Consider the following 26869-nt stretch of genomic DNA (forward strand, 5'->3'; position numbering starts at 1 on the left):
CACTGTATAAATAGCTCTAACTACATTCAATCTAGGAACTGCAACAAAAAGAAGATAAAGGGTGAATCCTAGTGGTTGTTTCTGTATTTTAAGTGGAAAGTAGCAATGTAAATAAACATTGTAGGAAAAAAAAAACACAAAAAGATTTATTGCTTTGAGGAAAAAAAAAAGAGGAAAAAAATCAGAATCAAAATAAATCACTTCATGATGTCAGCCAATGGCAGACTTCTAACAAAGGTTGTGGAGCACTCTCAGTAACATATATTTTTTTTTCTTTTAAAACAAGATTAGAAGATGTTCTGAAAGATCTGGTTGACATTCTTAGAACTTACAGACTTTAAATAGATGACATTTTCACAGAAGCCTATTTTGATCAAAGAAGATATTAATCAAATTTCAGAACCGAATTTGTTTCTTGGTTAGCAATTTGACAATCAAGCATTTAGGTTTAAGAGATATGGTTAATTCTTTTGTTTGCTTTATTCTTTCTGATGCACAATTTTGCTTTACTTAAAGGTATCACAAAAACCAGATATCCTTCAAAATTATTTAAATAACTGTTTGAAATTTGCCACACCTTAAGTGATGGAAATGAAATTTATTTCAACATTTAATCAGACTTTTGTTGCACAGACACTATTATCTAAATTCAATTGTTCACGAAGATTTTATTGCAGTTCAAAGTTTATTCACAACTCTAGTGCTATTACCGTTTGTCAAATATTTCAGTTATAAAGGAAAGCAGCATTCGTATTCTGAATAGCACTGAAGAGTTATCTCATGTCAATGAAGTGAGAGTTAGAATATCAAGAAAAGACAACACTCAAATCTGCACTAAGTTTGAATGTTTTACTTTCAACTTCTTACCATTACTTCTGAGGTAAGATGCATCAGGCTTTCAGCTATTGCAGATCGTTGGGAAGGGTCCATAATGAATTCCCCTCTTGTGTCACCAACTATTAGTTCTGGCCACTGGAGTCCCTCATTTTTCTTAATTAGAGAAATTTCCAAACTAAAATGCAAACAGGAGATGGAAAGAGAAATGAAAATTTTGCATCTTTTTTTCAAGATGACAGTCTAAAGCTCTAAAGGTAAATTTGAACACTTCTCTCCAAGCTGAATTAATAACGAAAACCACATAACAGCAACTATCAGAATTTAATTTACAAAATAAACTGTTGTCAAGGAAAATATTCTGAAGAAAACCAGATCAAGGACAAGTGATTTCTAAAAGCTTAGCACAACAAAAATGTATTCATACAACAGCCCGCAACATTTTCAATTTAAATGAGGTTTCATCTGAAGTAGTTATTAAAATATTTTAATTACTATACAAGATCACCTGCTAAAAAATATTCAAAGACACACTCAGTTTCACTATAATGGTTTATTTGAAATCTAATAAGTATTTAATGATATGGCTACGTAAATGCACACTTTGTACAACATTTAGGACACAAATATTTGTGTTTGATATACCTCAAAAATACTGCAACACAGTTAGTTACCTATACTGTACACCTAAAGTTATATTTCAGCAGAAGTTTAATTTCTGTAACCTGTGAAAAAGAGAATTTAAATAAAATGCATATAACAAAACCAAACCAAAGCAAATTCTTTTAATTCTCATGCACCAATACAGAAATTCTTGGTAATGACTGCATTAGACCTACATATGTGGGGAACACTGTAGGGAGAGTTAAGTTCATTAAACACACTTTTAGCAAGGTCTATAGTGTCAATCTTTTTAGCTGATACAGCAGGAAAACCTAAGTTACTAACTACTGAATAAAAGCAATAACTATTTGATGAACTCTGATTCAGTTTCTTTTATTAACTGAAGTTTTTTAATTGGCATTAGAAATAGCATAATTTTATAAAAGATACTTGTAATGTGTTTTAGATTTCTGTTCAACAGATTTTAAGTGGTACTGCAGTACTAAGTGCAACCTATTACATTTAAATGTGTAATTTCATGTGTAATTAAATGCACCTATTATTTAGGGATCATACCTTTTGCATTAAAATAGAAGCCTGACATTCATGTCATATTATCCACTTGATAATTAGCTCAAAACCATCCAGTCATTTGTTACATGAATATCTAATATACAACAAATGAAAAGTCGTATTTTAACATATTAGTCTAATCTACATTTATAATTATTTTCTAGAAGCTTTATTTTATCTTTTATGTAGTTACCTTTTGGGAAAAATACAATATATTTGATGTCAGAATTTCCACATCTTACAGAAAATGTCATGCTATTTTTCTAATAAAATATTTAATCAGACTTCAGTCTGACTTAAGTCTCCAAGGCTCACAAAGTATACACCTGTTTACTTTACACAGAAGTACAAACAATGCATTAACATAATATTGACATCAAGCTTATTTAAGTAGCCCAAAGTCAGCGCTATGGCTATCACAACTTCTTATTTTTTGTATTTTAAACTGGTAATTTCTGTCATATGTATTGCATACAAAGCAACAAGCAAAGCTTTAAGGATACACAATATCTCAGATGTAAAACTCCTTTCCCTCCAATTTCAACAGCTGGGAAATGGTGGAGAAAAATACATGTACTTAAAAATCATGATTTGAAAATGTAGGGGTTATTTCTTTTCTTTTTGTTATTTGATATTCAAGACTCCATAGTGTCAGAAAGCTACAGTTAACAGCCTACATACACATCTGCTACTTACTTACTGCATGCTGGTTATGGTTTATGGAATGAAAGTTTGTAAATCTCAAAACCTTTCAGAGGAAACTAAACTGGAAGCTTTGCAGGTGAGGGCCAGACATGCCTACTGGAGAGCTTGCAACAACTTTAAACTACAAAAAAATCCTGATGTGTATGCTGAAATAACTTGCTGAACTGGGACTCTGAGACAAAATACTAAAGTGCATACACTCTTACAAAACAGGTATTCGGTACTAAAAAGGGAAGGAGATCAATGAAACCACTTGCTTCGCTCTAAGACACAATCTGGTAAACAGTAAAAAACAGTTTACCTTTGTACAATAAGCTTTATTACAATACAGTGTATTCAAAATAACTAAACTTTAAAAATAGTAATAAATCTACAGGAAAAGGTAAAAATAAGGGAGAACACTGATTACAACACAAAATTAAGATGACAGACCTTTTCCAGTTTCTTTTGCAAAGTTATGCTACTGAAATTCCAGTCTCAAATCACTGGAATCAAAAAGTAAGATTTCCAAGAAATATGCATGTTCAAGGTGATACTTTCTCTTTAAAAGAAATCACTGACTATAACAGAATCATATTTTGTGCTAGCCGCACAGCATGAACGACAGTTTTGCAGTAGATTATTTGGAATGTCTTTCAATTCCCGTATGTTTTTATTCAGAGCAAATATCTGGTGATTGTTAACCAAAGAAAGCTCAAAAAGTAAAAAAAAAGTCAATAAATAAGAATTCAAAGGCTTTCACTGACAAGTTTAGTTAATTTGTTGAAAGGCAAAAGGGATTATAGTGCAATTTAAAAAAATACTGCATTCGGTACTCAAGCCATAATTTTCATTAATCTCTATATTTTTCAGTATTTACAGTGCTGCAAAAGTAAAACCATATGAGATTTTAAATATTAAAAAAAAAAGAGTCCAAGTAATGAACAAGAGAAGACATTTCAAATGCCTTGGAAATTGACACAACTAATGCAACTTTTTTTCCCATGTCCAGAAGGTATACTGTTGCATCAATAAATTAGGAACTTCCTTAAAAGAAGGAATCAATCTCAATCCTTAAACCTAGCATGTTTATTGCACTCAATAGAAGAAATGTTTAGTGATGTAGGTAAATCTATGTTTTGCTGCATTTGTGCCCTTCTTTATCACAGAGTAAGTGCAAAATTTTCCCAATGAGTAAACTTTATTTTATCTAATTGAAAGGAAATACCTCTAATTCCACAGAAACAACTCCTCTCTTCTTAATTGTTTCACATGATGATACCATACACGGAAATTAATCTTTAAGCAACCATTTAACCAAACCTGCTTGTTTCAATAAATAGTGGCTCATTACTTTACCCTAGGAGAGAGCAAAAGCAGTAAATGTCCAAATACGTAAGATATATTGGCATGCTTCATTGCTTTTCTTATACTTAAAAAAGACCTAAGACAAATTCCATTATGAACCACATCTGAGCAATAAAACTTTTAGCAGTTTTACATATTGTCTCATTTAGTTGCATTTCCCCAACAGCTTGTATCCTTTCCCCTTATGTTAAGTCTAAGTAATTTCTTTGGTTCAAGACTCAACTTATGGTTCTGCATTAACAGAACACTCAAGCACATTAACATGTGCTTTCACTCCCTAACCACGGTTATGCTCATAGAACTACACGTAACAGGAGCAGATCAGCAGATCACTCCAGGTATTGTCTTATTTCGGCTGAAAATAAGGGGGGGAATCAAGATTTAATTGCATGGTACTGTCATGTTTTTCTGTATAGGTATCTGCTTCATCAAAAAATGAAGATTCATAAACAGTGAGTGAAAACTGCATGAACTTGCCTTACAGCAGCATTTGGTTTCTTCACGAGTTATTGTTAAATAGTATTAAAAAAACTTAAGTGCTTTTTGTTATGATTCATTTAAGAAATAAGTAACATTTTTTTCCCTTCCTAAAGTCACAGATTTTGTGTATTTTTAAAAAGTCTACAGTTTTTCAAGGTTTGCTTTCTCAAGTGAATCAGCAAAAATATCTCCTATACCTTAAAAAGAGTGCTAAAGGCAGCCAATTAAAAAGGTTAATTTTTCAACCTGTAGCCTCTATTAAATAAAAGACAGAAATTTAATACTGTGAAATGAAATGAAAATGAAAAACAACTAAATTCATTCTTATTAAACTATGAACATTATGGCCTACCTACTACCCTGAGGTCCTCTTATGATTACATAATAATTATAACAGGTGAGATATTATCTAAGGCTACAACAAATATCAACTTTATGGACAGCCAGAATTGGTTAGAATACATTACTTGTAAATAACAAACATTTGTGTGGCTAGATTCAGGCATATTACAAACAGAAAACCTGAAGATTCTGTACGACTATCTTGCAGTAAGACTGTATCTATATATATTTGATAGCTGTGGACTTGTGCACAAATCCCAAATGAAATTCTAAGAGCTCTGCATGAGACTTGTAGATAAGTGATGCATATTCCCAGGTTAAATAAACGAGACAATAACTTACGGAGTCTAAAACATATGATTACCTCCTGAACTTGGAAAGTTCAAGATCTGGTCACAAAGCCCCTAAGCAAAAAATATTTAGCTTCTATTGTCTGGACTTTCAACACCCACTCCTGCCCCTTCAACAAAATCAAATCAAAACACTAGTATAATTGACAAGAAAAGTCTGCAAAAATTCTGAAATATTTTTACAGAATAATACACGCTTACAGTAAAAATAAATAAATAAATAAGATGAACAAGATTAGTGTGCAATAACTACTTGTTCTTCATAATGTGCACTTGGCACTTCATTCTTCAGAATTAAAGTCTTCCTTTGAATCATTTAGATGGTGCTTCAGTTCTGACCATGTAGCAGAATGGGAAGTGCCACTGCAAACAATGAGCAAAACTTCCAAACTGTCTTTTAAGTAGCAGGATCAAGAACGGTATGTTTAGCAGCATTACATATAAGTAATCAACTCTCTCAGTTTAGTCCTACAAGATAGAACTAAACAGTGTAGTAAGTGATCACTGAACCTTCTAATTGCAGCAAAGAAATTGGCTTACAACACGAGCTTTCAGCTTCATGTCTCAAACAGAAAACACTGAAGGATACATTTCTAAATATAGAGGGTTTTCAAACTGCCTTTAACATGTGCAGAAACAAATGTGGAAATAAATCTGAACAGTTATGTCACCTTCCAGATATGTAATATTTTTACTGGTGCAAGTGTAAATTTTATAGACAATTTGCCCATTAAAAATCTAAAACAATGACTGAACTTGTCTTAAGGTGTCACTGAAAACATTGTTCAGTTTAGTGCTCTGAAAAACTCTAGATGCTCTAACAACAATATGAAGAATCTAAATAGATAGTAAAATTAAGGTATCTAGAACTAACTGGTAAAACTCTACCAGAAAATTAAAAATATAGAATTAACAATTTTTTGAATAAAAACAGCAAACACCTACTCAAGCTTACTTCTTAACTAAAACTTTGAACATTATCAAGATCTAAAGAATGTTAAGTTCACACAGAATTATTTTGCATTACGTACACGAATGAGAAAAGTAATAAGAAATTTATAAATCAAACTAGACTGAAGAATTTCTTTGTTACACTAGTAGAAAACCAAAAGTTTCTGTTTGTGGAAAGCAGACGTAGAAGAGAAATGATTAATGTAAACAATAGGGTAGAAATCAGGCTAATCAGTCCTAAAATTTCAGAGAGAAAAAAACAAACAAACAAACAAGAAAAAACACTGACTTGATTAAGCTTACTTAGCTTATAAAGCCTTTTTTTATATTTTGATAACTGTTTTTTCCTGAGTATTTGGAAAAAATAAAGTTTTTCTTTAATGCTTCAAAATAGCTATTTTTTTATGACCTATACAGAATTTATCATCAAAGTTACATCACTACATCATAAACTGTCTTTATCAATGGCACTTAGCAGTTTACCTATTCACTTTTGTACCATGACCACTTAGAATGCACAAGATCTTTCTGAGAAAGAAAAAAAAAAGAATATATGCATGCATGGAGACTAAGCTCCAGTAGTTCATTACACTGATTATTATTTTAGAAAGGGAATGGAAAACTTTAACAGGCCACATTAACTCTGGCAGCCAGTAAATGCAGGTAAAACACATGAAAACAGTATGAAAGGTTAACATTAAAAACTGCAATATTAGGATATATTGGTAAGAATTTTACTCCTGAGCTCAGCAACAGAAAGTCTTGCATTCGCTAGTCAGATACAGGCATAGTTGTCAGCACACACACAGGTATATCCAATGCCTTTTCATTCTAAATAAGAGGAGTTAAAATGAATTAAAAGAATTAGTATTTTGAAAACTCTGTTCTCTGTTGAAGAAAATAGCCGGTCACATAGCTCATAAGCAAGTAACTGTAAAAGGGGATTACTTTTATGATTAGCTAAAGAAACAACATTGTAAAACATGATTGCTGTTCCTCTTATCCTTGGAAGGAGGCATGTAGGCTCTAGTCTTAAAGAAGTCCATTCCCAGAGAGGCCAGAAGTCAACAGATATGGTGATCTTTTAATTTTCAAATCAATTCCTGTCAGTAGTAGAAGTAAAAATCATATACAACACCTTTTGTTCTCTCTAATTATCCATGTGCAGCTTTCATGGTCCACAGATGAGTAGAGTTTTCCTTCCATTAAAGGAGGCTGGTCTTTCAGTGTAACACATATGTTATCAGGGGAAAACTGTACTTTTATGTCATCCTTAATGGTATCTTGAGAAATGTGAACTGTTACTGTCAAGTCATCTTCAGTCTGCTGCCAGTAATAGAGAGGGTCTACAATTGGAAAGATACAGGAAAACACAAAGTAGATTGCAAATATTATCCTGGATTCTACAGCACACAGTGCTGGGAGATATGGGGAAATCTGGCAAAGGATGGAAATTAACTCTGAACAATTTACATAAAACTTACTCTGATTGTATAATGATGAAATATTTTTTTTCACAATCAAGTTAACTGTTGCCTACACAAGGGACACTAATTAACGTCCACACTCAAATATGAAGTTAGAATTACACAATATGCTTTAAATATCCTTCTAAAACTGTTGTAATATTATGAAACTGGTAACAAAAATATAATTAAATATACTGAAGTGTTAATGATTTTTATGAGTGCTTAAAGAATTACAAAGGTTTGACATGCTCCAAACTGCCTTTCCGAAAATTTGGAATTAATCTACAATATTTGTCGTTTATGACATATGCTAGTATTCCATAGGCACAGATGGTCTCCACACCTTCCTGTACAGTCTTTCCTGCTAGGATTATAGCTACATCCTGTTCACCCTCTCATATCTCGTAAGAGGCCAGTAAGAACAAAATGACCGCAACGGCACTTTAATCTCTATACTAACTGTTCAAAGGAGGATGATTGCACTTTTAAATAATTCAGAGAAAAAGGCAAAAAAAAAAAAAAAAAAAAAAGAGGAAAAAAAAAAGACACAGGAATAACCAGATGTATAAAGCACTACATTAAGCTTTTGCATGATAGTTTGGTTTAAACTTGATTTTAGCATAACTAGAAAAAGAAAATTGGCAGTAAGATGGAAACCACGCTGTTTATGATTCCCATGAAGATTCTAAATATTAACTTTTCCTTGTGCAATACCACATAAAAAAGATACTGATATACAAATTTAATCTCACTTACAAAGGATACCTAAAAATCTTGAGAGCCAAATGTCGTAAGATGACTTCAAATTCAAGTTTTAAGTAGATGAAATATCAAATTGTCTTTCTCTCAAACAAAAAAGTTCTTGAAGAACTTAACAGAACTCAACCAGACATTACTGCAGATGCATTCATTTTCTGAAGAGCAATCTTTTACATCCTAACTTCCTATTTAGAGGAGAAGTACAGCACCATGGATGGAATATCTCTTTGAAATGCTTTGGAAACTGTCAAATTGTCAAAATACGATATGATAATTAGTTGATGAAAGCTTGAGTCTTGACTCTGGAAGGACTGTTACAAGGCTGCTAGTTACCATGAGTTTCTTCTTTATATAAGATCAGTCACAAATGCTACATATATACTTCCCCAAAAACTATTAACTTAAGAGGTGTGACAGCCTTCAAAGTTCTAACTCTGACACTGACTGTATTTGATATCAAAAAATCCTAGTTTATAAGAACAGAGGACCACATCAAAAAAATCTTACATTTTTTTTTCTCTGAACTGTCATCTAGGTCTTCTTACAAGTTACCGAGTATGCGTGGAACACATGTATATGAAAAAACAAAGAAAAAGCCAAAATATTGGTGTGCAACATAATCAAAATAATATTTCTTCATACATTGTTGCAAAAACCTATAACAAATTAGAGTTCTATTGCCAGCACGTCTTGTTTCACTATTTATTTTACCTGCAATTTTACATAAAGATGCAACTAAAACCATAGCCCAAATTAGGCTTCTCAGAAGACAAATTCTCTCTACCAGTATTAGGTCCTCCTCTAAACTAGGAGGTCCAGTTTCAGTACTTTCACTGTCACTAGAATCTTGTGACAGCAGAAAAGGTATTGCTACAAACAGTTAGAGACAGTCTTTCTAGGCTTTGGTAACATCATAATTCCACATATGCATAAAATGAACTATGTTAAGAGCCATATAATGTTCTTTATCGAGTTTCTTCCTTACACATATCTAGCACAAAAGTCAAGAAGCTCTTAAAATTCTTCAAATCTTAAACTAGCTAATTCAAGTGACATTGCACTTGAATGTCATTTGGGTATAGACATTGCATCACGGTGTTAACTGCACCAAAGAATTACTTTGCTTTGTCAAGACTTATGAACACAGATATCCTTAATACAATTATAACTCAACTACATGCACAACAAAGATGTTAAAGACCTCAACCTGCCATCTTTTTGTATCTTTTCTGGAAAGCAGATGTTAAGAAAAACATTCCATGCTAAAGTTTCTGAACAGAGGCTAAACAGATGAGCTATTTATTAGTCAAAACAGAGAGTAGTAGAGAGTAGTCTATCATAATCCACCAGCTAAGTTTTACCTTTCTTTTTATTTGTTACTTTTTCATCATCATTTTCTTCTAACTTGTCTTCCTCATCTTGCATAAATTTGAATGGTTTGTAGGAGAGAATCATTAAACCATCTCCATTTGGTTCAATCGCTGCATAATGAGGGACCGATTTTCCTTGCAAAACTCTCCTTTTGAAGATCTCATATCTATGATCACCTATAAAAAGAAAAGACTAAAAATTAATCTAAGCAGCATATCTTTTTTTTTTCTTACAATGTCTTCTTCACTCAGAGCTAGACCAGCAATTCCTAGCATCATTTACTGCCCCTCTAAAAAAAAAAAAGTCTTCAAAACACTTTTTCAGCTGCAGTAAAAACTTGAGAAATATTGAAATGGCTTGTGTTGCAACTACAATGCAAAAAGCCTATCTTCTTCAGCTTTTGTAAAATAGTGGCCTTAAAAAGAGGGATCCTGGTTGTAAACCACTGGCCTCAAGGTTCATGCTGTTCCCCATTGTGCTCCCAAACACACAAGCATTAATGACTTAAAAACATAGCTAAGATGACAAGTTCTTCTTTTTTTATTAGAATCTAGCTGTACTCAAAGTTCTCAGCAATCAATCAACTTGTGAATAGATTACACAAAACAACAAATTTTAAGCAAATAACTAAAAATTTCTTAAAATTCTCACAGATAATAAAATAAATTAACTCTAGGAATTATTTACCATCTTTCAAATATATGTTTAATCTCTTCATTAAAGGAAATTACTGTCTTTGTAATTACATTACTTGGAAAAAAATGGAAATTTATTAGCAGAGACATTAGACAAGATCAGACTATGATGGCAGAAAAAAAATCATACTACTTGCAAAACATAATATTTGAGTTTGAGCCAGTGCTCTCTCTAAGCTTTAGTCTTAAATTCTAGACTATCAGTATTGTCAATTTAATTTTTCTTACAAGATATAACTAGTAATATTTTGCTTTCTAATTACATACATGTCTAAATTTACTTCTTCCTGACTTCCAAATATTTGTCATAATGTAGATCTACAACTCACAACTTTATCTCAGAATAGAAGAAAAAGTTACCTATGTAAAAAAATGAGTTATGATTTTGGGGGATAGAAACTGAGAAATGGACAACTCTTAAGACTATGAATGAAAGTACGATAGGAGTTTATTCACATTACCCACCAGTAAAATACTTACCCTCTTTACTCATCTCTGCAATTGTAACCCATTCCAAGGAAATATGATATCCACTTCCTTTTGTGTCCAATTCATCCTTTTCTACTCTAAGTAACAGCACAGCTACTGAATGTGTATCAGATTTTACAAATGAAACACTGTGTGCTATAGTAAATGGACTGCCTAGTTCTTCATTAAACACAATCTAGAAGACAGAAAGTTGTAAAAAGTCAGTCAGTCCAAATGGGAAGGTATCCCTATTTTCTATTCCTCAGAAAGCACTGAAAGCCTTAACTGAATGTCAAAGCACTGGGAGTTTGCTTTCCACAAACCCCTCTGCCAGTACGTATCAATGAGTGTCATATCTCTGGTTCCTCCTTCCTTTGCTATCAAGATACTGTTCTGAAATGCTTTTATTACTCTTGTATTATAAAATCATTAAAATGGCCCATTACACAAATAGCAAAAACCATAAAATTATAAGCATTATGACTGTTTAGTACTGTAGTACGTAGATGTACAACAACTGATAAACAGATCGCGATCTGCACAGAGAACATATTAACTGAGGAAAGTAGTTTTGCACTCAAGATGAAAATGGAGGCGTTGCACAGAGGCCCTCCCTAGGCATTCCACTATTCCAAGAGTCTCTGTAGACCTTGACACAAGGCGAGTAATCACATTTTGTGATTTGGCCAGTACCTTTAAAAGGGATTCAACTTTTCTTTTCTAAAAAGTCTGAAAAAGAAAGAGAATAACAAACATGAAATGAAAGAGTATGATATTCAGGTTTAGGAGTTGCCAGGGTTAGAACGTTTTGAATTTTATGTATAGAATTTGGAAAAATCCATTGAAATTTGAATAGGACCAGATATGCAGATTTGGTAAACAATACTGTTATACTAAAAGGCTACTAAGTACCACCATAAACATAGAATCATGTCACACAGAAGGACTGTGAGTCTTATAACTTGAGATATTTAGCATTAAGTATCTATAGCTGGAAGTTTTAATTCTAGAAACTCTCCATTTTGGCTTTTCTCTAAAAATGCTCATTCTACAAAAACCTCAAGATGCCAAAAATTAAATCCCAACATTAGAAGATAAGAAGAAATAAAATCATTCTTCATTTGCTAGATCATTAATATTTGAACACCAAAGAATAAGTGAACAGGAATTCAAGCTGCAGCACTCGAATGAATGTAAGCTCAACCTAGCTGGTACTACTGAAACCTGAAATTTGTGGGGTGAAAATCTTAACACTGCTATAAATGACTGCATAATCAAGTCAAATTTAGAGTGCTGGCAGACCTTCAATATAAAAATTTCATGTTTCTGTTATACTGACGACTCTGATGTAATTTATTTGACCTCTTATGGATCAGTATTCTCACACAGAATAGAACAAAAAACCAGTTGGTATTTACTACCAAGCACCAAATCCAACTAAAAAGTAGGACTAGTTCCCTAACAACTGAACTTTCAAAAGATGCAAGGGAAGAGCTACTGCATCACACCAGTCTTCTATATCAGGATAGACATTTGAGTTCCTTGAAATATGAAAAACTCCTTTACAACTTAGGAAAAAAAAATGCATACCAAATACAAAAGTCCTATATGAGACTCCTCCTTCACAAATACAGAGGCACTGACAACAGATCAAGAAATTCACGATTGCTTAGGTAGAAATGGCCATAACTTAATTAGATTTATTGTGTCCAAGCAGGATAACCAATACCATTATCAGTATTAGTAAGATTACTTTGGTACGGACACAGAAAGGACAAAAATTGCTCCTTATACACACTCTCTATAGGAATTACAAAAATTATTTCATCATGAGAGTCATTAACACACTCACTTTATTTATAATCAATAGTTTTAAGTGCAGATATTAAGCATCAGTAATTTTCCAAAGCTAAGTCCATAGTATGAACACTTTTAATCAGAGATAAGTCCTAGAAATACTGTTGCTTACATTATACTGGCTTAGTATAGGCCTAGGTAACCCCTAGGGCTACTTATCAAAGCTTTCTAATCAACGATTTTGCTTATGATTTATTCTAGCTCCTTTGTATGCATTTTAAAATGGAGTAAATTAAATGCTGAATATTTCAAGCACTATTACAGCACAGACAAACACTATGCAATCTAGAAATCACCTAACTTGAGACCAAAAGCAGCTTTTAGTTTGGTTGAAGGTGTGACAGGTACCATAGAATCGTAAGGTTGGAAGGGACCTCTGGAGATCATCTAGTCCAACCCTCAGCACAGCCCATACGGGGATTGAACCCACAACCTTGGTATTAGCAGCACCATGCTCTAACTAACTGAGCTAAACCTGCCCCCTAAATTATGGTGAAAACTTACACTTAAACACTTTATTTTTAAGGTGTAACTCATAACTGTTTACCACACATATGTAAGGTTTTTAGAATTTTCAAATATTTCACAAATAGCATCCTTCACTTACTTAACAGGAGATACAGAGCAAGAGCATGTGCAGAGGAGCAAGTGTATCAACATAAGTCAGTCACCTTTTCTTATTCCTGATCATAGAATCATGGAATGGTAAGGCTGGAAGGGACCTCTGGAGATCATCTAGTCCAATCCACAGCATAGCCCATACGGGGATTGAACCCACAACCTTGGCATTGGTAGCACCACACTCTACCAACTGAGCTAAACCAAAGGTAGTGTCAAGCAAATTTTTTTAGTTTTACTTGAGAGTTGAACCAATGAACAGTAACTGGTGGTGAAGAGAAAACCCTAGACAGACTCATAAGAAGAGGGTAAATGGAAATGGTTTTCAAAAGGGTTCTGCTGGAGAACACTTGGCCTACAGGCTCTCTTTTATTAAGACGGATTACTCCTCAGTCAGAAGGCTGTTCCCTTTCCACCACTTGAATTTTACAGATACTTTGCACATAAAGAAATTATTAATCCACTGGACGATTTGTGTTTGGACACAATCTCCTATCAGTGGCACAGAATTAAGATTTAAAGTTTAATTTTTCATAGCATTACATAGCTGCAACTTTCAAAAAATGCAAGAGTAAAAACTGAGATGTACAGTTCTTAAAAACATTATTGCAAGATTTACCTCCCACTTTTCAGATGCAGTGTTTCCACGCTTGCCTGATTTAATTAAATACAGTCGCCCTGTTCCATCAGAAAGGGTCACCCAAGTGGAAGATGAGAAATATATTGAAGCACAAAGACGATTATCATAAGCTGTCAAGTCTGTAGGTAGCCTGAAAACTTCTCTTGGTTTTTGTAGAGCAGTATCCTATAAACAAGGAATCACATATTAAGCCTTATTAAATATTATTATCAATGACAGTAAGTATTACCAACAAATTAAGAGCAACAGATCTTAATAGCAATTCACCAGTTTCTTTGGCCAGCTGAATGTATTTGTACAATATAACTGTACTGTATGCACAGTCTATTATGGCAATTATCTTTTCCAAATTGCCAGATTTCACTGAAAGATCACCTTTCAATTTCAAGTAATTCCAAACAGAAACAAGTATAACAACAACACAGGAATCCTTTATTAGTACTAAGTTTCAGTCATTTCTGCATCTGAAAGGTAAAAATAGTTCCAACATTTTTGCCACAGAATACTAAATCATGTATGAAATGCTGGTAAACTCTGTATCCCTCAAAACATTTTTTTCCTGGTCTCTTTGATCATATCATTGTTCTCAGAAAACTTTTAAACAGAAATCAATAATAGCATATATACACTAAAACCACAAGGAAACTTCAGATAGGAAGATACTAGTATAGCAAATTTCTTCAACATATAATTGATGATTATACAGTCAATTACATTTCAGTTTTAGTTTTCTAGGCTCATTTCCAGGCAGTTGATCTAGAATTATCTTAGCATCTTCACAAATCAGAAAACTCTGCTTAACAACAAGAAAAAGTTGCATTTATTATTAAAATTTACCCAAAAATGAAAAAGATATTTAAATAGATATAAATCTTAAAAAATGGGAAAAACAGAATTTGAAAGTAAAACATTAGAGGGACAGATCTGAGGACATTTACAATTATGTAAAAAACAAGTAACAAACAGTAGCATATTTTGTATTGAAAAGCTGGGAAGGAAAACAAGTATTTACTACATGCCATACAAAATACACCCTTTTATTATAGCAAGGATGACTAACACATAGCAGTGCAAAAAGCATCAGATGAAAACAGTGTCTCATCACAGGCCCTGAAATTCAGCTTCAAACTGTTACAGTATGTTCAAAACACTGGATGTCCCTTTATCTTCACTCAAGCATTAGAATATCACATAACAACAACAACAAAAAAATGTATATACATTTCTACTTCTAGTCAGAGTAGAAACATACTCATTTTGATTTACAAAAAGACACTACCTTAAAGTAGTTTGTTGCATGAGTGCAGTGTGTGTATGCAATAGGGAAAGAACGCATATGCACTTGCAAGCATTTGCTGAGAATACTATCTGAGGGGATTTCACACTCTTCGTATTTTCCAGATGTTACTAAAATCAGATATGAATTTAGAACATGTTCAAATGTAAGCAAGATAAATTGCATTTGGGTAAGTACCATTTTAATAAGCAACAGCAAAAAAGACCAGATGACAGACAGTCTGTTTGCCTTTTGGGTCTACTTGAATTTGTATTAGAGATGACCATCTACTATGAAGAGGTATGAGGGCAATTATGAAACCTGCAATGGAAGAGATGCAAATTAGACTTTTAATTTTCAGAAGCATTCAGGCTACTCTGTACATTCAGTTACATCATTATATCCCTTGAACTAGTCCACTAATGCAACACTTTCGGAAGGGAAGAATGGAAAAATTAAAACAAAAACAAACACACCACATCTAGATACAAAGTATTTTGGCTTCCTCATCTTTCACTTGATTTTTAAGGTTACACTGAAATGCAGCCACTAAAATAAAAATATTCTGTTTTAACTAGTAGGCTGCACAACTCATTTGCCTAGGAAAGAAGTCTGTTTTCAATCGCATGCATCCTAACACGGAAAGAAGAAATACCAGCCATGCAACAGCAATTTACAGGGTTATGCTATGTAACGTTACAGAAGAAAGCTGACAGAACTGTGGCCAAGCGAATCCTAATGGTAAGCTTCAAGTAGCCTTGGATGCAGGTTTTAATTTAAAACTATTGACCATTTAATCTTCCAAAACCCACATCAGATTCATCAACACTGAACAGAAATGACAGGACTCAACACATCTCTGGAAAAAAATGAAAAATAATCTTCACAACAGAAAGCCTCCCTGTTAAAGGCAAGAAAGGAGATTCACAAATCTTTACTGTTGATTTGATTTGCAGTATATTAGAATAGTTTTTTTACTCTAAATCCAACAACAGAATGGACAGATTGACCTGAAGTTAGAACATAACTTTTCTTCAAAACCTTGCTATGTCAGATTTGATTTTTTACTTAATCATTTGAAATTACTGTTTCTTTATTTATCGTGCGAGTAACAGGGGACAACAGTAATTCCCTGCTTCATTCCAGTATCTCAGTATCCTCTCAGTCTTCTGATGTATTGTACTAGCAAGAAAAGGCTAAACCAGCTATAATAAAGTATTTTAACAGAAATCAGATTTGTTTACTGAAATTAGATTTAAATGATAGCAAAATAAACTGTTCAAAAAAAATAAAAATTATAAACTGCTCCTCATAAGATCCAATTCTTCAACTCCCTTCACTACCAAGATTTTTCATCTGCTCAACTCCTTTTCATCCACAGTCTCTCTGTTACCTTCCTTCACCGGCCTTTAATCCTAGCTCTGCCCCACCTCTGTATTCCTTGAAAATTTATTTGCTCCCTCCTGGCCTCTGTTGCTCCGTGTTTGTGCCTTCTGGACTTAATCCGTGTGCCTTCACTATTACAACAACCGTCCTTTCAGCAGTGATTTGCCTTACTTGCTTATGACACTAACCCTTACTTCTAGCCTGTTAGCAGTTTACATTCAAAATCTGTCTAGAAATTCTGGACAAAATAGCTCTTGCAAATGCAAATTCAGACGGACCAATCCAGGATTCCTTGGGATAGAGAGCAAACGTGCAGGAACAAGAGGTGAAATGCAGAATACAAACATAAAATTTTCCCCTGCTCTTCCCGTCAATCCTCTCCAGTCCCATCTAATTAAGCCTGTCCTAGCTTAGATAGTTAAACAGTTAAAATTTCGCTTAGCTTCTTTGGCATGTCTGTAAGATTTAAAATTCTTTAAATTTCATTAAGAAATTATATTGTTCCACAGTCACAGTTTGCCATACTGTACAAATGAGTAATATTTAATAACAGACTTTAAATAAGAATGAATTTTCCAGGGAGGGGGACAAAGAATGAGAAAAGAGATAACGTAACAAAGGGGAAAGGAAAGAGTAAGAGCCATGAGTTATAGTATGACTGCAACTATTTCCACAAAATAACCATAACAAATAAAAAAAACTATTTTCTTTTAAAAAGCAAAGTATCTAGACATTGGACATACCTAACTGAACAAAAAAATCCAGACTTAACATTCTGAATAATGAAGAGCAAAGTATTTGAAACCCTGTCTGAAATAAAAGTCTTAAAGTTACTATTTTTCACTTTAACTGCTCCCTTATACTGACTTGTTTTGAACAGAACTCCCACTTTGTGGTAGTCAAAACTAACACTTGTTCTGAAATAAAATTACTTGATGTTTGTAATACTGCAACATAGCTGGAAAAAAATTCAAAGTTTTCTCCTCCAGCAGTTATATTTGGAGTTGATTTGTGGACTGCTAACTTCTTTGCAAAGAATAGCGTGTCTTTTTACATTCAAATAACAGAATTAGGAAATTGTGGCAACTCTAACTCTCCTCACACTTGATTAAAATGAATTGTATCTGTGTTTTCATTGTTTAAGTAAGAATCTGCTGTGGAGCTCCATTTCCATAATTTTCAGTTAAAGTCATGAGTCAGATGCAAGTAAATAACAAACACAATAATACTATCACTACACCAGTTTTCAGATGTTTAAAACAAAGTATCAATGCTAGCTTACAGAATGAAAGAAATCTGATAGCTGTAGTAGAATGTTAAATTTTTCATATGGTATTTTCAGCCGAATTAGGATAAGAATTTTGCCAACGTGGAATGAATACCATCTGAATCCATCAACTTAGAAAAACTGCTCATGATAATCACTTCTCGTCTTTCTTTGTGTTTGATTTTGAGCAAGTGGAAAGGTCTTATCTATAATCTTTTCATTTGTAGATCATATCTTTTTAAACACCTAGGTCACAGTAGAAATTTGACATTTACAGGTAGCCATAACACACCTCTCAACAAAAATCAAAGTCGTAACAGGAATATAAATTAGTACTTGAAATAATTATATGCTTTTTTTAAAAAAATCTATATTTTTATTTTGATATAAGACATAAACATGCTGACCAGTTTCATTTTCTTTTTGAGAGAATACTAACATTCATTTTAATGGTGGCAGCTGCTAACTTAAAAGCTACATTTAACTGGAAACAAATTTTAAAATATGTATTTGACTAATATACAGCCAGGCACATTTGTAATGAGAGATCTTGTTGATGTTTCTGAATACACATTCTTTCTTACACATATGCAAACGTTCCCTTTGCCAAATAGCACCGAATTGAATATCAGGATAGAAGCTAGTAACAATTTATTTGTCTGGCAGAATAAAAACCTGTGATGGGATATTAACAAAGTGTCATTTTCTTCAAAATTTACACGGGACCAACTGTAATATGTAACTGTTACGTGCAAGATTATTATTTCAATGTACTACACATGAACATGCAAACTTCTGCTTTTCGTAAAAGCCTTCCTATTTTATCATTTAAGAATAAAATTTTCATACTTCAGTACAGACTTTAGTTCTTCCTAATAAAAGAAAATCACAAGATCACAGAACAGCTGGGGTTGGAAGGCACCTCTGGAGATCATCTAGTCCAATCTCTCTGCTCAAGTAGGGGCACCTACAGCAGGTTGCTCAGGACCAACTGGTTTTGAGTTTTGAGCAGCTCTAATGACAGAAACACATGAAGACTCCACAGTCTCTCTGAGCAACCTGATCAAAGTCCTCACTCACCTGCAAAAGAAGGAAGTGTCCATCCTGTGTTCAGATGGAATTTCTTGTGTTTTAGTTTGTGCCCACTGCCTCTCTTGCTCACTGGGCACCACTGAGAAGAGTTTGGCTCTCTTCTCTTGACAATCTCCCATTAGGTGCTTATACACATTGATAAGATGCCCTTCTGAGACTTCTCTTCTCCAGGATCGACAGTCCCCATCTCTCAGCCTATGCTTGTATGAGAGATGCTCCAGCACCTTAATCTTACTCACATTCCTTTGCCAAACTCTCTCCAGTATGTCCATGTCTTGCTTGTACTGGGGAGTCCACCACTGGACACAACATGTCAGGTGTCGCCTTATCAGTGCCAAGTAGAGGAGAAGGATCACCACTTTTGACCCGCTGGTAATGCCCTACCTAATGCAGCCCAAAATACCCTTGGCCACCTTTGCCACAAGGGCACACTCTGGGCTTATGTTGGGCTTCCTGTCCACTAGGATTCCACCTCTTCCTCTGCAAAGACGCTCTCCAGCCTGTTGGCCTGCTGCGTGTACTGGTGCGAGAGGTAATTCCTCTCCAGGCACAGGACTTTGCAATTCCCTTTGTTGAACATCACGACATTCTTCTCTGCCCATTTCTCCAGTCTGTCAAAGTCCCTCCCAATAGCAGCGCAACCACCTCGTGTCTCAGCCACTTCTCCCAGTTTATGGTCATCCCCAAATTTCTCAAAGGTCCATTCAGTCCCATCATCCAGATCATTAACAAAGAGGTTACACAGTACTGGTCCCAATACCAACCCCTAAGGGACACCACTAGTGACTGGCCTCCACCTGGACTTTGTGATGCTGCTCACAGCCCCCTCAGCCCAGCAGTTCAGCCCGTTATCACTTACTTTATCAGCTTGTCTATGAGCATGCTACGGGAGACAGGGTCAAAAGCCTTACAAAAGTCAAGGTGAACAACATCCACTCCTCTCCTCTTACCCCCCGAACCAGTCATCTCGTCAGAGAAGGCTAACAGACTGCTTAAGCACAATTTCCCCTTTAGAAATCTATGATGATTACTCCCAATCACCTTCTTGTCCTTCATACATTTGGAAGTGTCTCCCACCATCAGTTGCTCCATCACCTTCCCAGGGATCGAGCTGAGGCTGACCAGCCCTTATCTGGGCACAGGGACTTGCATATATCCAACGTGCTGAAGCGCTCCCTAACCTGAGCCTCCTCCACCCAGGGCAAGTCTTCACTGCTCCAGACTTCCCCTCTGGTCTCAGGAGTCTGTGATTCCAGGAGGCCAGTCTTCTCAATGAAGACTCAAGTGAAGAAGGCATTCAGGACCTCTGCCCTTTCTGCGTCCTCTGTCACCAGGGTCCCTGTCCCATTTAGCAGCTGGCTCATGTTTTGTCTATTTGCTTATGCTGCTTATGTACTTGTAGAAGCTTTTCTTATTGCCTTTCATATCTCCTGTCACTTTCAGTCCCAGGTGGACTTTAGCTCCCCTAATCCCATTCCTACATGCTCTATCAGTGTATCTATATTCTTCCCAGGTTACATGCCCCTGCTTCTACCTCTTGTACACTTTCTTTTTCCGTATGAGTTGAGTCAGGAGCTCCTTGCTCATCCATGCAGGCCTCCTGATGCCTTTGCTTATTTCCTGCTTGTTGGGATGGATCCCTCTGGGATAACGTAACCATGGCAAGTTACTGATCACAAAAGGTTTTTCCTGACAAGTTTCTTCCTTTCACATGTTCCTGCTAGGAATTCAGAGGATTGCTGGAGATACGGTATGAAGTTCCAGGAGATTTTTCTAGCTCAGCAAGAGATTGCGAGTGGCCTCAACTGCCTGTACATTTTATGAAAAATAAAGAAACTGTTCCACGTCTCCAGTTCTTAGCTTACTATACACTGGAAACCTGATTCCCAGATGTACTAGAAGTACCATTTCAGGATTTCTCCCAGCTTAGTCCTGACCTATTCATGTTTTGTCTAGAATCTTGCCCAGGAGGAAGCCACACACTCTCAGAAATCATGCATTTCCCTGTGTTTTCATTTGTTTCATAGGATTACAGTCAAATTTCTTGGTGGTATGACAATATATACTTTTCTTTCTAGTCCTGAAAATCATGTAGTCATTTAAAACAACAAAATAATTTTAGGCAAGTACTATATGGGCTGCAGTGAAACAAAGTGTTCTGTAGAGTCTGGAAAGAAAAGCATGAAGAGACCATAAGCAGGGAGATATACAACCACTCTCACCATTTGAAAACAAAAAGGGACTGTCTCCTCCTCCCAACTCATTTAACTACTTAACTCTCTCAGACAACCAACATGATTCCAAAAGTCAGACTGTAGTAGCCGGAAGAGGCTGCTACACAGAAACAGCTGAGTGCAAGAAGAAAATAATAGTGATGTTGTACTTTGTAGATTAATTCCATAGCAGAATTCAACTGACTTATGAACTATGAATTTTTTTTTATGTAAAACCAAACAGCAGCTCTGAATCATTTACTTACAGAGAAAATCTTATTATGCGAATGGAGTATCTATATTTTATTACTTTTATCACCATAAAATGTTAATCAAATAACTGGTTATGAATGAAGAATCACTATTTAGATTAACTAACAACTGGATACAATTATAGGCAATTGTTTTCCCTTCTGGAAAGATGAACATTTAGAAAGTTATACTTGATGAGTCAGAAGGATTGAGTCAATCAAAGTCATCACCATGAAAATAAAGAAATCCTAGCTTTTGGTGAGAAAGTGTAAGCATACGTTTAATATTTAACAGAACACAAGCTGTAATCGTCAGAGACATAATCTCACTCCAAATTGTACATTCAATGCTACAAAGACATTATGACAGCCGCAAAACCACCAAAACCACCACACAGCCTATTACTCTTTAATGACCAAGCCTCACAACTGGATGCATCAAAAGTATGGTGTCCAGGCAGCTATATCCTTTTCTTTACAGGATACAGAACAGGTTTGTAGTAGAAAGTAGTGCATCCATGCATGAAAACACCTCAGAGGAAATGGTAAATGTGATTACTTAAAAACATCAGAATAAAACCAGAGAAATGTCATGTCTTTGTATTTGGTCTAGTCTACTTATACTCTATTTCAAGGTGGTCCAGGGCCAGTAGCATCTTTTTGGCTGCATTGAGTGATGCCCGAACTCAGCCAGTAGTCTATATGTGTATTCATCAATAATTCTAATGCCTGCAGCTTCTTTCTCTCTTTATATCTACAGTGACTATATTTTCAAATTAGTACACAGACACACATCAAATAACACAGCGGAGAAACACCTGGCAAATGGAAGTGTCTATTATTTTCTTCAGCTTGTCACCATATGCCCATCATCCACAGACTGGAGTAAGATTTGATGCAGTATTATTAATGGAAAAAAAAGTCAGAAAGCCTCACTTAAAATCTCTTCATCCTTCCTGATGAACTGTGTTTTTGTTGGTTCCCTATCTTTCAGGCAATAGCTTCCTCAGTTTCTGCATGTGGATCCTCTCTGTCATTTTTTCTACTTTATATATCCCTACTCTCCCTTTTTTTTTTTTTAAAAAAAAAAAAAAAGATGACTGTTCTTACCAGAGTTACTGACACATTCATAACTCTTCCAAACTGGTCAATATAGTAGACATTATCCTGGTACCAGGAATCTAGGTGAAGATAATTATACATGCCAAAAGCACGCATGTGGTCGAGGGTATACTGATCATCACGAAGTTTGACTTCTGCAACAGCTGAGGGGAAAAGAGAGAGAGAGACTATTTTAACAGCTAGGAAACATATTTAAAAGTAATTCTTCCATGCTTAGCCTATAAATTCGATTTATTTGAAGAAAAGTACACTACATACAAACAGTTTAAAATATCATTATAAACTTGGAAAACAGTTCACATACATTCAAGGCCACTGCAATCACTCAGTGTGATCATGTAACAACCATTACCATTTATAATGACTTACACTGTCTCTTTCCAACATGCATTGAGGTTTCTCCAATTTGCTAATAACCTTTACAAGGCAAAAAACACACAAGCAACTATAATGCAAAATTCATTTTGAAATCTACTTGTGAAGAGAACAAAAGACTCCCCAAAGATACATGGTATTACAGGAAGGGGAAAAAAAATCTGCTGTATGATAACTTGTATAAAAACCACATCCTAAAAAAAATATCCCCTCTAACTATATGGATTTCAGTCCTCAATTCTGAACCGAGTAATCAGCACTTGCAAGGCAAAGGATTAAAACAATACAAAGCAGAACTAGTACAGAGCCATTACTGAAGAAATATGTTCCCAGCACTCCCACTGAGGTTGGAGAAATCTCAAGAAACATCCAACATACTCTCAAAAATTTGGCCTGTACTTTTACACTATAAGAGGCTGTACAGAAAGGCAGCTCACTAATAATGGTGTCTTCTTCAGTAAGGGAAGAATACTATTTAAAATCATCCACTTGAGCTTTTTCCAACTAGAAAACTTCTCTTCAGTTGGCAGTAATCACAGCTAATATTATCTTTGTAGAACTATGTTTTCCTTTAAAAGGTGGTTTGAAAGGTAATTTCCCTGAAGGGAAATGTTAGATGAGGAAGAGGAAGAAAGAGCTTCAGCTATATGGAGATCTGGCAGCTGTAATCTCAGCATCTCAACAAATTTCTTTCTACTCTCTTTTTGCTCAGAAATAGAGCAAAGCTATTTCCAGTACTTTCCTCTGCTCCATCTACTCCTGTAATAGCAATCATTCACAACTTTATCCAGCAGTCTTCATTTCAGATTTCTTGCATTCCTCCTCATAATCTTCTTAAAACCTGCTTAAGAAATGGTAGTTTATTCTACTCTCAGTAGAACACTGATGACTACGAACTATAATTCCTTTCCTAATTCAATCAGCGCCACCGGATGGCTATCGCAATACCAGCAATCAGATAATCACCAGCTGGCTCAAAATTGACCCTATTAGAGATGCTAGCTATTAACATAAGAGTGGCTACAGGAAACTAAGCAAGATAATACTGCCTAGTTAATAAAAAATCCAGTCATATTATACTGTCGTTTTACAAAGGTTTTGTAGAAGCAATTAGCCTCCTAATCACTGTTGATATTTGCAAACCAACAGTATTAATTCCACTCAGCTCAAATCATTATTCATATTCATCACAGAGACTTCAGCTTCTCTGCAATTAATAAATTACTGTTCCCCAAGCCATAGCCCTTCAAAAAGAAGTTAGAATATCAAAAAAGGAGATGTAAGAATAAAATATACCTATCATAATGGGAAAGATGTTACCCACTCCAATTTTTACTTTAACTTAATTAGAATATTTCACAGTAAGTTACACTGCAGAAGAAATTAGATGTGTTCTAAAGCTTTTTGGACAATGAAGAGAATATGAAGATCAAAGAGATATTCTTCCCAACATACCAAGATCAGAGACCATATGAATATACTGTAAACAATTAAAGAAAAAAAAATACACATATAATCCAAGATAATGCTTTTAAGGGAAATCAAGCACATTTCATCCGTTTCCTGCACAGCTACATTAACTGATCTTTCTGAATCAGAATTCACATGCTGAAGCAGGTAAAGCATTTTCAGCACAAAAAGGTCAAACTGTCTTATTTTATAGCTTTTTCTGCCATTGCCTTATCCACGCTGCTGCTGGCAGTGTTTAACTAAAATATACACGAATATCAAAATCAGACGAAACTAGAGGCTTCCTAAAGCAAAATGTCTAACTTTTCCAAAACGTACTGGGAACAATATGCTATTGATTAGCTGATTATAGGATGATAGTTTACAAAAGTAGGAAGAACATGAGTAAATTTTGTCTTGACTTTTTCAGCTTGCAGTCCTGACAAGCCCTGAATAATAAAGATTCAGGCACAGAAAATCCAAATCCCTGAAAATGCCTTATGCAGTTCTTCACAAGTAAAAGTCAAGAAACAATAAAATTTGTAAGTGATTTTAACCAGGAACCAAGGATATTGTACTTTCATGTAATGTTTTAAATTGTTATCAGCTGATTGCAGGCATCTTATATTAGAATGCATTCTGTAGGTTATGGTAAGAAGAAATTGTTGGAGAAACTATTCCATCCCTGATTAACTGAAACTCATTCTATGATCAAGAGAAATCCGTGCACAAATGCCACCTGCCATCACATATGATGTGCTCAGATAGCTTATAGGAGATTCTACACGAGGAGTAATTTCATCTCTCTTTCTACAGCTTGCAATGTTGAAGTTTTCTTGACGGCCTTCAGAAAGGTAAAGAGAAAACCAAGTGAGCCGAGTGAAAAAGGAAGGAAAAGAAGAAATAATCAACTAAGAATTTAAAAAAAGCAAATCTGGAAAAGCACAGGTTAATATAAAAGGAAAGAAATATTTAAACCAGATCATCACCTTATCTTGTCATATGTGTATGTGTGTGTGTGTACACACACACACACTTAACTTTTAAAAAAAAAAAGGAAAAAAGAGTGACTGGATCTCCAATTCATGGGTTCAAATAGCAAGTAGCAATTTGTAACAACTATTCAAAAGAATCATATGCTGTCTCTTTCAAGTTTCTGATAAACAAACCTGCATTATCCAAACCAAAGAACATCAGTTTCATATTGTGTCATACTAGGAAAGACAACAAATACAAGAACGCATAATTTAATTTTCAGCTTAAAAGGTTATTTCCCAGTAACCCTAATAAGGTGTGATACATTAGACAAGCAAAAAGAAGATACGCCACTTTGCTAGAACTGTATCTGTGAAAAAGTAACTTAACTCAAGTATTTTCAAGACACTGAACCCAAAATTTCTACTCAAACTTGACCTAATCCCAAGACCATTACATATGAAGAAATACATGATATCAACAGAAGCAGTAAGACATCCCTAAGCTAAATTTTTTTTATATTTTTTTATTATTCTGAAGTGAAAAAAAAAATCTCCTCTGAACAAACCACACTAACAAGGGACTTATTCCACAAATGAATACTGCAGTCTCATCTGTCATCAAATACTGTAAAACAGAATTGCAAAAAGGAAAAAAAAAAAAAAAAAAAAAAAAAAAAAAAAAAAAAGATTTGTGTGGGTAGTGGAAGTCATAATTTTTTAAAGTATTTCACAAAATTCAGCAAAATGACTTAAAAACACCATAAAATATGTAAAATAATTATATCAACATTTTATTTTGGGACATCAAATATTATATGCCTGTATGTTCTACTTTGTCTTGCAGTGCCACCCAGTGGAAGCGATTTAGGATTTCACAGAATCACAGAAACAGTAAGGTTGGAAGGGACCTCTGGAGATCATCTAGTTCAACCCCCCTGCTCAGCAGGGTCACCTACAGCATGTTAGACAGGATCGTATCCACGCGGGCCTTGAAGATCTCCAGAGAAGGAGACTCCACAACCTCTCTGGGCAACCTGCTCCAGTGCTCTGTCACTCTCACAGGGAAGAAATTCCCCCTCATGCTCAGGCAGAACTTCCTGTGCTTCAATTTCTGCCCATTGCCTCTTGTCCTGTCACATGGGACAACTGAAAAGAGTTTGTCCCCATTCCCCCTGAAACCCTCCCTTCAGGTACTTGTACACATTGATCAGATCCCCCCTCAGTCTTCTCTTCCCCAGGCTGAAGAGGCCCAGCTCTCGCAGCCGTTCCTCATAGGGCAGGTGCTCCAGACCTCTGATCATCTTCATAGCCCTGCGCTGGACTCTCTGCAGTAGCTCCATGTCTCTCTTGGACTGGGGAGCCCAGAACTGGACACAGTACTCGAGACGAGACCTCACCA

General features: G+C 35.0%; 1 protein-coding gene across 2 annotated transcripts in view; it reads right to left on the bottom strand.

Annotated features, from left to right (window-relative positions):
* NUDCD1 (NudC domain containing 1) overlaps positions 1 to 26869 on the bottom strand; it is a 47197-nt gene that overhangs the window by 15205 nt on the left and 5123 nt on the right. For both annotated transcript variants that reach the window (XM_062570553.1, XM_062570554.1), the window contains exons 2-7: positions 22658 to 22812; positions 14042 to 14227; positions 10960 to 11143; positions 9775 to 9960; positions 7324 to 7531; positions 868 to 1012 (exon numbers count right to left, since the gene is read on the bottom strand). In XM_062570553.1, the coding sequence (XP_062426537.1) occupies positions 868 to 1012; positions 7324 to 7531; positions 9775 to 9960; positions 10960 to 11143; positions 14042 to 14227; positions 22658 to 22812 (1064 nt within the window). The remainder of the gene's footprint in view (positions 1 to 867; positions 1013 to 7323; positions 7532 to 9774; positions 9961 to 10959; positions 11144 to 14041; positions 14228 to 22657; positions 22813 to 26869) is intronic.

The sequence above is a fragment of the Rhea pennata genome, chromosome 2 (genome assembly GCF_028389875.1).
Source record: "Rhea pennata isolate bPtePen1 chromosome 2, bPtePen1.pri, whole genome shotgun sequence".
Lineage (NCBI taxonomy): Eukaryota > Metazoa > Chordata > Aves > Rheiformes > Rheidae > Rhea > Rhea pennata.